At 48.8% G+C, this 13739-nt stretch overlaps 1 protein-coding gene across 1 annotated transcript in view; it reads right to left on the minus strand.

The window, feature by feature from the left end:
• npc1 (Niemann-Pick disease, type C1) overlaps positions 1-13739 on the minus strand; it is a 19058-nt gene continuing 5319 nt past the window's right edge. The window contains exons 6-25 of the mRNA XM_012827926.2: positions 13358-13607; positions 13140-13222; positions 11828-12201; positions 10960-11186; positions 10513-10613; positions 10074-10176; positions 8889-9078; positions 8373-8555; positions 8093-8207; positions 6995-7122; positions 6718-6852; positions 6491-6580; positions 5943-6133; positions 5549-5664; positions 4253-4382; positions 3906-4106; positions 2916-3147; positions 2386-2499; positions 2101-2263; positions 1-1918 (exon numbers count right to left, since the gene is read on the minus strand). Coding sequence (XP_012683380.2) covers positions 1836-1918; positions 2101-2263; positions 2386-2499; positions 2916-3147; positions 3906-4106; positions 4253-4382; positions 5549-5664; positions 5943-6133; positions 6491-6580; positions 6718-6852; positions 6995-7122; positions 8093-8207; positions 8373-8555; positions 8889-9078; positions 10074-10176; positions 10513-10613; positions 10960-11186; positions 11828-12201; positions 13140-13222; positions 13358-13607 — 3209 coding nt within the window. The 3' untranslated portion in view covers positions 1-1835. The remainder of the gene's footprint in view (positions 1919-2100; positions 2264-2385; positions 2500-2915; positions 3148-3905; positions 4107-4252; positions 4383-5548; positions 5665-5942; positions 6134-6490; positions 6581-6717; positions 6853-6994; positions 7123-8092; positions 8208-8372; positions 8556-8888; positions 9079-10073; positions 10177-10512; positions 10614-10959; positions 11187-11827; positions 12202-13139; positions 13223-13357; positions 13608-13739) is intronic.

The raw sequence follows: 13739 nt of genomic DNA on the forward strand, positions 1-13739 counted from the left end.
TTACAAATTAGTAAAAGTTTATTTCCAAAACAAAAAGTCATACAAATCTAGAATACCATCATCCATCTGAAATGAAAACATGTTCTGCTGCAACTTTAAATCAGTTCATTTAAAAAGAGAAGCATTCCACACCTGGCCGTCCACATCATGTTATAATTGGTAATATATCTCAATGCTCAGCATTGTCGGTTACTGTGTATGTTCAACATTTTCTATACATCACTTAATATCGGAGCTGTGCTTTAAGGTAAGCAACTGCATAAAGCCACGTAGGTCTTTAGGTGTCAAATGCCTTGCACATCCTTGTATAATTGTTTAAGATTGGTGCCACACTGGTTCTTTGCAAGACCTTTAAACCAGATGTTATAAAACATTACCCTACCCCTACCATCAGACCCAAGGCATTGTGCCTTTGGACTGCTACATATAAGCCCACTGCAATAGCAACTGAGCTGGTTAGTTACTGGTGCCAGTTACTATCAGGACCACCAGAAACTGTAGCTTTAAAAAAAAAAAAAAAAAAAAGGGAAAAAAAAGACTTTAACTCCCATTCCCATTACTGATTGGGGCAGGACAAGTTGGCATGTGGCCCCCTTTGCCTCCCTTAAGCCGACATCATCCAATGGCAAGAGTGGTTTACTCCCTGCCTTTCACTATCTTAATCGTCCCTGCACTCTGGCCAAAGTGTTTTGCTATAGGGTCACAATCACCTGAAGTTAACAACTCACAGTGCTTTTGTCTGATCTTAAAATGAAAAGATCTGAACCAAAACATGAACGGTCCAGTAAGGTCTTAAAACACACAAAGACTAGTACCCCAACCCCTACAGTGACTGAGTGAGTGAAGCAACTGAACAGCTATGCTAGTTGTGTCGGTACAGCCTTAAGTCAACTCTGAGTGGGTTAACCCCATCGCCTTCCAGTAATCTCATGCTGTATTACTCTGATTTGCCTCAACTGAAGGGTGGTTTTCCTGGAATGTAACCACAGTTGAATCAAACTCACACGTACATCCAACCCCACTGAGTATTTTGCCCGACGTACATTATGCTAATTGAACACATCATTGCATTCAAGTCAGAACCCAGATGAAGAAACAGAAAAAAAAAACGAAAAAAAAACAAAACACACACACCACTTCAGATTAACCATTAAGAGCCTGAAATGGTTTAGCCACTGAAAGGCATGACAATCCAATGGCTTACTCTTAATGATGAGGAACACACCAAGTGTCACCCTGCGCTATAAAGGGTACTTCACTCTGATTTTGATTGTTCACGATGAATTCTTGGTTTTTACACGTTTCTTCTGCATTGAATGTCACATATAAAAAAAAGAAATTCTCAGATAAATACAAAAAGAAATGAAAGATTATAAGTGTAGGTCATATACCCATTTCCCGTTCTTCAAAACAAAAACACTGTTAGCCTAAAACATAGTTAGTTGATATCTTTTGTCTTCTTTCTTCATTTCCCAAAGCATGTATTGCCAGTTCAGGCAGGAGCACCTCCTCTTGCTTGGTAAGGATGCCTTTAGTAAGTCCCCCTTGTTAGGATCCAGGGAGGTGAGGGGGTAAACGTGCAAACCAGAAAATGCCCAACATGGTCAGACAGAATCCCTGTTACTCGTAAACGACTTCCCACTCATTAGTGGCGGCTTTACAGAGTAACAGATTTTGTGTGTCTGTGTGTGTGTGTGTGTGTGTGTGTGTGTGTGTGTGTGTGTGTGTGTGTGTGTGTGTGTGTATGCGTGTGCATCTGTATGTGTGTATGAGAACTCAGGGACCAATGCTGTAGTCTCAAGTCTTATGTCAGGTTAGTGTTCTGCCCACGGCTGTTAGAAGTTAAGTAGTCGTTCCCTCTCTGTACCCACGACCCGTTTCTGTGCGGCCATGACTTTCGCTTTATTTGCGGTTGGACCTGGGAGAGCAGAGACAGAGAGAGAGAGAGAGAGAAGGACCGAGACAGATGAATACAATGGATTAACAAATCTTCACTATCCTTGTAACCCCAACGGTGGAGGCTACTGGTTGTGTGTGGGGGGGGGAGGGGGGACTCATGTGGGACAGGTACGGTGTATGTCGGACTGAGACTCATCTCACCTGCGTAGCTTAGCAGCACAGGCAGGAAGAGGAGGCCGTGACTGGCCCCCAGCAGCACCATGGCCAGGTACATGCGGAAGTAGAACACCTGGAAGATCTGGGACTTGGACAGAGCCAGGATCAGGATGCCGCCGAACTTAGTCAGCGTGATGCCACTGAACACCTGAGGACAAGGAACGCGTACAGGTTCAGTCATGACGGAAACACCGTGCTTCAGAGTCAAACCGGTTTGAACTGTAAGTGGTGGGCATGAGTGTGGGCACGAGTGTGGGCACGAGTGCGTACCGAGCTGCCCATGTTGGCCAGCGCCTCCTCGGCCCGCTCCACCCGTGTGCTCTTGGTGCTGATGGAGAAAGCCCGCACTATGTGACTGCAGAACTCCACCGAGATGCCACAGCACTGGAAACACACAGACAAACACACAACCACTGAAGAAAAAACACAGTACACCATACATATTTTAAAGTGTAGGCTAAAGTAAAGTATATCTAAAATGTTCCTCTGAAACATATTTTGTCATTTGACCCCCTTACAAAGAGTTATTTACTCAGTGTGATTGACCACATGACCGCTTACAACACCTCTTGCTCTAAGGTCAATGGGAGCAAGTCTGGAAACATCTGTAGTTCTCACTGACCTCATTTACAAAAAAAAAAAACAACAACATTCCACATTCTAGGCACGACTGCAACATGAATCCTTCCCCTCTACATAAACTCCTTAAAATGAGAACAGAGCTTATAAGGAAGCAAGTGAAGAGACACCATCTAGACGCCGAACCCTGCGGCAGCAGACGTGGGCCGCCCGTGACTCACCATGACCAGGTTGACCAGGGAGACGGCGTTGAGGCTGATGCCCCACAGCCACATGACCCCGAACATGTTGACCAGGATCATGGCGATGGTGAGGCACACCAGCACGGCCGACCAGAGCTCGAAGCCCAGCAGCACCGTGGACACCACGAAGATGGACGCCAGCGACACGCACAGGCTGAGGGCCGTGTCGTAGATGATGGTGAGGTACTGCTCGTAGAACACGTAGAACACGCTGCAAAAGGTGGCACAGAGAATGATGTGGGGGGGGGGGGGGATTAGTGTGGAGCATGACAAGCCGGACGCATGCCCAAATGCCCAAATGGGTTTCACGTTAGCAAGCGTCAGATATGACAATTAGTTATCCAGATACATAATTAGTTACACATGTAAAACGTATTCTTTCTGTTTTTTTTATGCATTTGTTGACATTAAATGTCATTTTCCAAGGCAGAACAATGTAAACAAATGCCCTAAAAAGGCCTGTCCCAGGCAATAAGTCTGCTTAGACTGTGCAGGAACATTGGCTGACTGCAGTGCCCTACTGAACTGGGATGAGCACAAACTGAACTGAGGTGCAGGGCACTGGAGCAAGGGTCACACACAGCAGCCTCCCAAACCCAAACCCATCTCAAAGTGGACTGTTGCATGGCCTTATGTGCAGGGGCCATTGGGGACGCATTACACCACACCACCGTACACAGCCACAACAGCAAATCAAGGCAGAGAAGATAAGGATTATGCCCCCGTAAACTGATCCAGGTCAGTAGCCTCAAGGACAGATGTGGAAACGTCCAGGTTCAGACAGTAAATAACCCTCTCCCACCTTTACTGAATTACAGGAGATCTCCCATTATTTGGAAGATTTTGTGGATTTTGTGCGGCACTGGGGGGGGGGGGGGGTCTATTCCTGTAGGCCAGGTCATTCAGGTATTTGAACAGTCCTCAGTGAACTGAACCGAATGAACTCTGAACACGGCGGGCGTTGTTTACCTGTAGGGGAACACTCTGTAGCCCTTGCCCTCCAGGCCCATGGTGCGGGTGATGTTGTCGGCCAGGACGCGGGCCATCTTCATGGCGCTGATGAAGTCTGGGGAGGTGGTCAGGATGGTGTGGTAGGTCATGAAGTAGGTGGCGCCCACGTTAGTGGCATTGCCAGTCAGATCCACTGCGGTGCCATAGGCTGCATGACCACTGGAAGACAAACACTTTTGTTTAGCACTGTTGATAATAAAGTGCCTGACTTTGGGGGTACCTGGTAAAAAGGGGACCCTGTGTGATGTTGTATATATATAACGGTGTCTGTGCATATATAGTGTCCTTGGCTGCATGGTACGTACCCTTTCCCACAGTTGACGTTGGGGTTGTCGGACAGGAACATGGGCAGGAACCTCATGAAGTCGTCTGCAGTGGGTCTCTGTTTGCCAGAAGGCGTCATGGGCCTGCAGGGCACACACTGCTGCTCCACCACTGAAACCCAGAGAGATGATGCTTATCCATCACATCACATCACATCACATCACATCACATCACATCACATCACATCACATCACATCACATCACATCACATCACATCACATCACATCACATCACATCACATCACATCACATCACATCACATCACATCACATCACATCACATCACATCACATCACATCACATCACATCACACACACACACACACACACACACACACACACACACACACACACACACACACACACACACACACACACACACACACACACACACACACACACACACACACACACACACACACACACACACACACACACACACACACACACACACACACACACTTCTCACTTCTCACTTCTCACTTCCCCTTAGAAACTTCACTCGTTCTTAACTAGAAAGTTACTCATGCAGAGTGTTGTGGTTTGGGGTTAAAGGTCATGAGTCATTTGAGCAGAGTCACATGATGTGTGGCTCAGTCTAATCTCTATTGTGACACTGACCCAGTTGGCCCGCTAGCTACTGCCGTGCCAAAATAAGGGATCGCTCAAAACAATCAACACTTTCCCCAACTAAATCCACAAGGCCTTTTGACAAAGCCACCAAAGCTGTACTGGGATTACACTGTCAATAGCCCAGTCCATAGTGTTTGTGTGCAGTTTTAAAAAAATACTCCGGTATATTTTAAGAATGTGAAACACTATTTAATTCTCAAGGCTTCACCGACAACTACAAAGGTGCTCAGATAAACAGAAGTCGTATAGATGGTTCAGAACTGTTCTACAGGCTCTCCCTGGATGGTGACACCCAAAATGTTTCATGTGGCTTGCAAAGCCAATAAAAACAACTCTGTTATAATCAAGATGCGTTCAGAGTCAAAACATTCTCAAACTTAGAATCACACAATGACCTAAAAAGTAGGTTTGCCAGTTAACAGGCTCTCTTAAATGCCTTTTAAATATCAGATGTCCACCTGAAATGAGACTGACACTTAAGTGATACACAGTACAGTTTCTACACATAGTTCTATACATGCAGTACGCAGACTCGTGGTGCAGACATGAAAAACAACCAAAAACAAAAAAAGACCTTTCTAGAACGCTCTCCCCAGAACAGAGATCCCAGAGCCACAGCTTTGTTGACACAGTGGCTTATGGTTTACCTGAGGCGTTGCAGAAGGCCCCCGTGGAGTTGTTATACCTGCAGCAGCTGGACTGTGGCTTCACCCAATCAAAGTAGTCATCCAGCCAGGAGGACGGCGTGAAGCCTATCTTTGTGCTGCGGGGGACGGGAGAAACACAACAGCAGGCATTCAGGAAACAAAACAAACAAACAAAAAAAAAACACAGACACACATATGGGAGCACAGAACCCATCTGACAGGCTTGGCAGAATCACAAAATAAAGCTCAAACTCATTTAAAGAACAGGTGATGACGGAAATGACTAAATGATTCATTTGGTGTCTGAAATCCGAGAGAGACACTTCCGTGTCCTTGTAACTTCCCCGTGCAGCTGGGCCCAGCTGAGGAGAGAGGAGGACATGTTGGCACTCACTAGTTGCTGATGAGGGAGGCGGTGTAGACCTGCTGGACCAGGGAGTCGTTGTTGCAGCCCACCCCGCCACACACACTGTTCTGCCCCGCACTGGTGCGGTAGTCATGGCCCTCCTCCACCACAAAGTACACAGGGGCGCCCGTGTGCAGGTACTCTGTCAGGTTGCCAAAGTAGTCCAACACATAGGAGTCCTGCTCCACACACACACACACACACACACACACACACACACACACAGACACACACACACACACACACACACACACACACACACACACACACACACACACACACACACACACACACACACACACAGACACACACACAGACACAGACACAGACACAGATCAGATAAACATCAAAAGCAGAATGAGTCTACAGATTGGTTTCAGTGAAATACACCACAAGAGATCAGTGTTAAAATTAAACCATTCACTTCCCTTTTAGAAGGTCCTGTTAAAGAATAAGAGTCCCCGAGGGGACTGCCTGTGTTAATTTGAAATCAGACCGTGTGGGTGTGGCCTACCACAATGCGTACAAAGACTCACGTCAGGCATGGAGAGGGTCTGATCCAATCCCACTTCAACTTTATTAATCGCCGCTACGCTGAAGGAGAGGATGCCCACAAACAGAGCCACCTGCAGGACACACACACACACACACACACAAGGGCACAATGGGAAGAGTTTACTCTTAATAACAAGCTGCCCGGAGGGGGCTGTGGGGAACGCTCAGCTGAGGCTGGCTCACAAATGTGTGTGTGAGAGGGACTCACCACCAGGGGGCGCACCCACTCCTTGAGGACGAAGGGAGCGTAGACCTTCTTGAAGAAGCGGAAGAGAATGCTGTCGGTGCGCTGCTCCTGCCCCTCAGGCAGCTTCACGCAGCACAAAATGTCCAGGCGGTTACTCTGGCAAACACAGAACAAGACAGGACCAGCTGAACACACAGTCAACCACCGGCAGACACTAACCACACCAAAGGCCATAACGTTAAAGCTTTAAAAGCCTGCAGCCGACAGGGGCCACGACCTCCGCTCCCTGACCCCTCACCTCCTGTCTCTTCACGTCCAGGCCCAGCAGACTGACGAAGCAGCTGATCTGCAGCAGGAAGTCGATGAGGATGGCCAGGCCGGCGAACAGGGAGAAGGTGCGCACTGCTGGCATGCTGGAGAGGGCCCCTGTGGAAATGACCTGGTGTTAGATTACACAGAAAAGCCTGCAGGAATGCATGATAAAATCACCACTCTCGACAGGGCTAAGTTGCTTAGTCTTCCATGTGAACAACACCAGATCGAACTGTAAGGTGCAATAGGTAGTATTGTCTAAAGGGGGACGGTGAAAAAAACAAGTTTCCTGACTTTTTCAGAAAAAAAATGCTACTATAAAACACACTCTTTAATCTGACAACTGATACCGCTTCAAATAAATGCACTGCTACAGAAATCTCTGGTGGAGCACGGAGTACACAGCACAACCAATCATTCTAAAGTGATCTCACATCCTCAAGAGTGGAGAGAGAAAATAGAAAACAAAACAAAACAAACAAACAAACAAACAAAACAAAAATCAATGGAGTCAAATTTCTGAACTGGATGATGGGAACGATCCCCCCTGAAAGCAGACGGGCACACAGAGCTGTGCACTGAAGACTAGAGCGCCGGCACACAGCCCCATCATCAGTCATCATGTGACAGACATACACGGCAGTCACCCTGCACGCTTACATAACCCGTCAGAACTCATTTGCATGATCTCATCTGAGGGCTGAGGCAACAAACACTAAGGGTTATTAAAACACTAAAGGGTTATTAAAGCCCTGGTGGAAAGATCAGGAGTTGTTAACTGTAGGCATTGTCCAATCAGCAGGTGCTTTAACCTCAGCAGCATGGGGGGAGAACAGAGAGGTTTAGAGTTCAGTTACCACACCTGCTGCCTGCTGCGACTTGTGCAGTATTCATCTCAATGGCTTTAAGGCTTTAAACCTCAATAGACTGAGGAACACCAGTCATGCGCATGTTCTTGTACTTGTACATTTGGGTCTAAAAGCCTTTGGTCCTGGAGTCCTACATTATGTGTGTGTGTGTGTGTGTGTGTGTGTGTGTGTGTGTGTGTGTGTGTGTGTGTGTGTGTGTGGTGGGGTCTGCGTACCCAGGAAGAAGGCCACGGCCTCAGAGAAGGAGGAGAGGAGCATGCTGGGGGCCACCTCTCCCAGGATGCGGCCGATCTGCTGGTGCAGCTCCTCCTGCGGCATGCGCTCATCCCTCTGGAAACAGGAGGACAGAGAGAGGGTGAGAAGCCTAGCTGTGGAAGACCACTCCTACACAGTCTGCGCATGGGAACACTACTCAGTCTCAACTGGTCTCCTGGCACCGTGGTGCTGACCACACGGCCGCCGGGACGCGCACGTTTGCGCTCGCTCAGCGCGTACCTGGTACGTCTGCACGATGATGAAGATGTTGTCCACGCCGACGGCGAGCACGAGGAAGGGGATGACCTCGATGACGATGAGGGTGAGCGGCACGCCGGCGTAGCTGAAGATGCCCAGGGAGCAGGCCACGGAGCTCAGCACGATCAGGATGCCCGCGATGCCCAGCGAGATCTTGGAGTCCACCTGGCACGGGCAGAGAGGCAGAGAGCGGTCAGTGCAGCGCTAACAGAGAGCAGCGCTAACAGAGAGCAGCGCTAACAGAGGGCAGCTCTAGGGGGAAACTGGGGAAGGAGCCCGCAGCGGCCCTGTCGGTCACGACTGCCATTTCACACCCTCACAGATCAGCAGAACTGCAGCACCATTTGGTGAATGCGAGAGAGAGAGAGAGAGAGAGAGAGAGAGAGAGAGAGAGAGAGAGAGAGGGAGGGAGAGAGACGAAAAAGAAAGAAAAAAAAGAATAAACAGCTACACTCAGTGTTTGTGTTTGTGTGTTTGTGTGTGTGTGTGTGTGCTTACCAGCACACGTCGGAAACTTTGAATGTGTCCCAGGGCCAGGGAGATGTAGAGGAACATGATGGCGTAGCTGAGCACCACGGTGCCGAGGTCACTGTTGCTCTCTCGGTTGATCTCGTCCTCGATGCTGCGCTCCGAGCTGTAGGCGATGGTCAGGTTGGGGTTGGAGTAGTTCTGAATGAAGCGGATAAACCTGACAGTACGGAGGGGAGGATGGAGGGAGAGAGAGAGAGAAAGAGAGAGAAGACTCGGATTACAGCAGGGCAACATGCACCCAGTGCAGACAGGCACAGGATTACACAGCTAGTACCAGTGCACATGGAAACAAACAGTGGCCCCTTTGCTAAATCTGAGCATTACAAAGAGAAACACAACAGAGTTTCATCAGGGACGTTCACTAGGAGACAAATCACTGAGAAAAAAATGAATGGGGGGGGGGGGAGAGTCTGAAACGCGGAAGATGGCAGATCTGTACTTGGATGTTGTGCCCTGTATTACAAAGAGCACATCAGATCGTCAAGAAAAAGAAAAAAGTCCACACCAAACATCCTGTATATTTCCACCGTTATATCTGAAATTTGCCACTTGTGCAGTAAGTAAATCAACCAAAGAAAAAGTTGTTTTTAGCTTTATTTTAGCGACTATTTAAATGTTGTTTATATATGTCAGATTTAAACAATGATTCTAGCTATGTACTTTTAAGATCGGTTTGACATTACCATGTAGAGTTATGAGACTCTCCCCAGGTATCTAGATAGGAGCCTGATCTTGTTTGCCCAATAAAGATTGCCAAGTGGTGAGACTGGTTTCATTTGTGTGACCAACCAAGTGCCAGATCCAACCAAAACCTAAACTTAACCGTCTCTATTCCGCCTGCGTTAAGCACGTTATTTGCCGTTCTCTCATCTCTGAACAGCTTTTTACTTCCAGCCTATCATTCCTCTACCTCAAATTAAACTCAAATGTAAAAAATAATTGCATCAGTTGCGCCTGACTTTTCAGAAGTCTCGAGTTATTTTAGGATAGCTAAAGGTCAATGCATAACACTCAGTAAATCAATAACAAAATCCATCATGTCCGTCACCACAACCAGCGTGACCTGCTGTTTATACCACTATGCAGAGTCACACTGTCTGGGGTTGCAACATTGCCCTGCCATGCAGTGATGTAGTCCTTGCATGCACTCACTCTTTCTCCCAGGCCTTTGCTTTGCCCACCCTCTCAGAGTCGTTGTGGTAGTTGTTCACGGGGAACGTGATGACCAGAGCTGTGGCGTTGTTGTAGTTGTTGGCTGGGGTTGGAAAGAAAAAGGCAATGGTTAATAAAAAAAAATTAAAAAAACACAATGCATGGGTTTACATGGCAAACAGCAACAGGAGGACCTTGCACTCGGCTGCACTTAAGAGAGTGACGACCAACCCTTTGTACAGAAGTCAAAATCTAAAAGCCAAATAGAGGTTTAACAACAGACCCTTTCTACAGAAGTCTAAATCTAAAGCCAAATAGAGGTTTAGCAGTCCAGATAGCCCTCACCTACATGTTTGCTTTTGCGAATAGAGTGATAAAGAAAAAAGGCATGGTGCTATACAAGTGTATGTAAGGACGTGGGACACAGCGTTTCGCTCACCGTCGTAGCCTCCCAGGACCAGCCAGGGGAACACAGGCCCGCCGTAGGTGCCCAGGCAGGGGTCATGAGGCTTACTGGTGTCGTTCAGGGAGACTGGGGAACTGCGGGCCAAGACCAGAAGACCACTCAGTCAGTCAAACACAACAGGTTCAAATACAACAAGCAAAATAACACAGGGAGGTATAGTTCACATGGATGGCAAAAAAAAATATAAAATAATTCAGTGGTTCTCAATTCTGCTTTTGGGGTTCCCCTGCTCTGCATACCAGACTTAACCCATCAGTAGCACTTCTCATTAGCTGAACGCTCCTTTTGATTTAACGAACATGCGCATGATATTTACCATGTTAATTATATGGGCTCCTGCTGGGAGCAGAGGTAAGAAGGACTGATGGCGACGCACTGTGCCACCATGAGCACCTGAGCAGAGCTGAAGCCTGCACTCACCTGACACAGTAGAGGAAGTGGGTGTGGTAGTCTGCCTCCACCCAGAATTCAGGACTGTACACGTGGTCCAGCACCTCGTGGCTGTTCTGGTAGTAGTTGAGCACGCTCAAGATGGTGCAGTTGCTGTTGTAGGGAGCCAGAGGGGCCAGGCAGATGTCCTTCAAGGTCACCTTCTGACCGCCGTGGCTGGCCTCCAGGTTCTCAATGTCCGTCTGGAGGTCAAGGATCTGAGGAGGAACCAGAGAGCCAGGGAGATGTAGAGAAGCAGGGAGGGGTAAGAGAGAGAACAAAAGGGGTCAGCACATAATGACAGGATCGTAACACAGGTCATAAGCCATGAGTCAGGCTCTTGAGTTGTAGGTGGTGATCATGCTAGTAAACGTCAGCTTAACCTGGTTTCAGCCATTCTGACCAATCAAATGCAAATGCATTTCTAACAGGGCCAGAATAACAAAGGGGCTGTTGTTGACATCAAATGTCACCTAGCAACCAGATGGAATGCACCGCCTCTGGCAGTGTCTTGCATTTTGACGCCTCCACCTCGCTGATGCCAGCGTGATCACCGCCTCCGTCTGTTGCAAAAACTGCAACACTGTGGAAGCGAGTGAAAGGAAACGAACGGCGTGCAGTAGGTGCTGAAAGGAGTACCAGCTCTAATCACTAAATGATGAGCAAACATTAACATTAAAGCACACCACACGCCATTACTTCCCATTCTACAGGTGAGTGCGACACATCATGAACCTGCTCAGGCGTGTGGTCATCTGCTTCCACTTCCCTGGACTCTCACACTTCCCCTTCAGGGCCCAGATGCACAGACAGACAGACAGACAGACAGACAGACAGACAGACAGACAGACAGACGCACCTGGTGCAGCAAATCGATGCGCAAAGGGGCCCCGAACGGCACGTCGTCCCCAGACGGGTAGGGGGAGTAAGGGTCACCCGGGGGCAGCGAGGTGGTGATGATGAGCTGCTCGGTGCGGAAGAAGGGCCCAAAGTGGGTGTCGAAGTAGTCCTTCTCCTGGCGCGCCTGGCTGCCCGGCGACGACCACAGCTCCACGGGGTCGGTGGTGATGCGCATGTGGTAGAGCCCGGCCGAGCAGGCCGACACCAGCACCAGGCCGCACAGCATCACCGGCAGCGGCCGCTCCACGCAGAGGGAGCCCCAGCGCGTGAAGGCCAGCCGCAGGGCGTTCTCGAAGCGCTCGCCCAGAGTCTCGCCGCACGACGCCTCCGACGCTGCAGGAGAAGAGCAGGGGGAGAAGAGGGGAGAGAAGAGGTGAGGTAGAGGCGTGAGTCACATGGAGAAATAGAGACTGGAACAGGCTGAAGCATAGCGTATAGCGTTTTTTTATTGGCTTCTGAACGATGAGGGTAGCACCACTGTTGTTACGTGTTGTACCAAGAAGAAAAACAAAGTCTGTAATCTAGAATAGGTAACAAGGAGGGAAACAGATGAGAGTCTCTCGACATTCTGAAACTACACACAGCAAAAGAAAGACAAACACAGAGGAGACGGACCAGGACACACATCACTCTATAAACCGCTTCACTTCACCGGACCAAGTCATTCATCAGCCACCCCTCTAATGCTGACCACCTCAGCCTGCTAACACCCTCATGACTTCAATCTGGTGACAGGGAGTGGAATAATATGGCCGCCATGGTCTACAAGAAAGTTTCCGTCACGTCTTAGAGGTTTGTGACTGAGAGGAACGGAAAAGGGGGGGGGGGGGGGTTTGTGGAGTCAGGGGAGAGAAAAGGGGAAGTGATCTCCTAAGTGGTCTCCTAAGCTTGGGAGAGCCCTTATGAAATTAGCATGGGTAGTAAGAGAAAACATGAGAGAGTTAAAGGAAAGGAGTAATCTGTGGGAAATGAAGACACCAAACTTCCCCTCACAAGAAGGGGGGAACTTGATAGGACGTATTTATGAAAAGCACATCTTTGCACTAATTTGCATAAATGCAAATGTTGACTGGCCTAACTTGCACACAGACTCTGAGGAGAAAACCCAACTCCCCTGAAAAAAAAAAAAAAAAACACTATCCCAACTCAACAAAAGGAAAGCAAAACATTGTGAGATGTGTTTTTATCTCATTTACAAAGAACCACCTACTAGCTTATAAAAAACCCGAGGACGGGAAAGGACGGCCGAGGTAAAAGAAATGATAACTCACCTAAATCCCCGGCATCGCTGTTGAGTGAATGAGGATTGTTGCTGCCAAGGATGGGGCCATACTCTGACATGATGGTCCTTTTCCTTTAAAGAGACCACAACCAACACACAGAACTATTTCAACACAGTGGGATGTACAGAATCAGCAAAAACAGACTTAGCAAACCAGTGGAGTGTGTGTGTGTGTGTGTGTGTGTGTGTGTGTGTGAGGTCACCCACCTGTAGCACCAGGCTCCCAGCACACCTCCGATGAAGACCAGGAGGAAGACGCTGTAGGAGATCCACATGATGACGTTCATGGCGTCCAGGCCCAGGATGGTCCAGGGAGGGGGCAGCGGCGGGGGCACGGGTGTGGGGCCGCAGGCCTGGCTGCAGTCCTGGCAGGAGCAGGACCCCGAGCCGTCGTCCAGGCCCTCGGTGCAGGCGAACGTGCGGTTGTTCATGGGGTTCATGCCAGCTGTGGGGGTGTCTGTGGAGAAGGGCCAGGCACCGCGCGTCAACTCAGGCGGGATGAGGGGGGGTTCGGGGTGAAGGGAGGTCAACTCAAAACAAGCTGGGTAAAGGTTATCCGTGAAATTTGGAACAGGGGAGGCTGCTTTCA

The sequence above is a fragment of the Clupea harengus genome, chromosome 25, assembly GCF_900700415.2.
Source record: "Clupea harengus chromosome 25, Ch_v2.0.2, whole genome shotgun sequence".
In the NCBI taxonomy this organism is placed as follows: Eukaryota; Metazoa; Chordata; class Actinopteri; order Clupeiformes; family Clupeidae; genus Clupea; species Clupea harengus.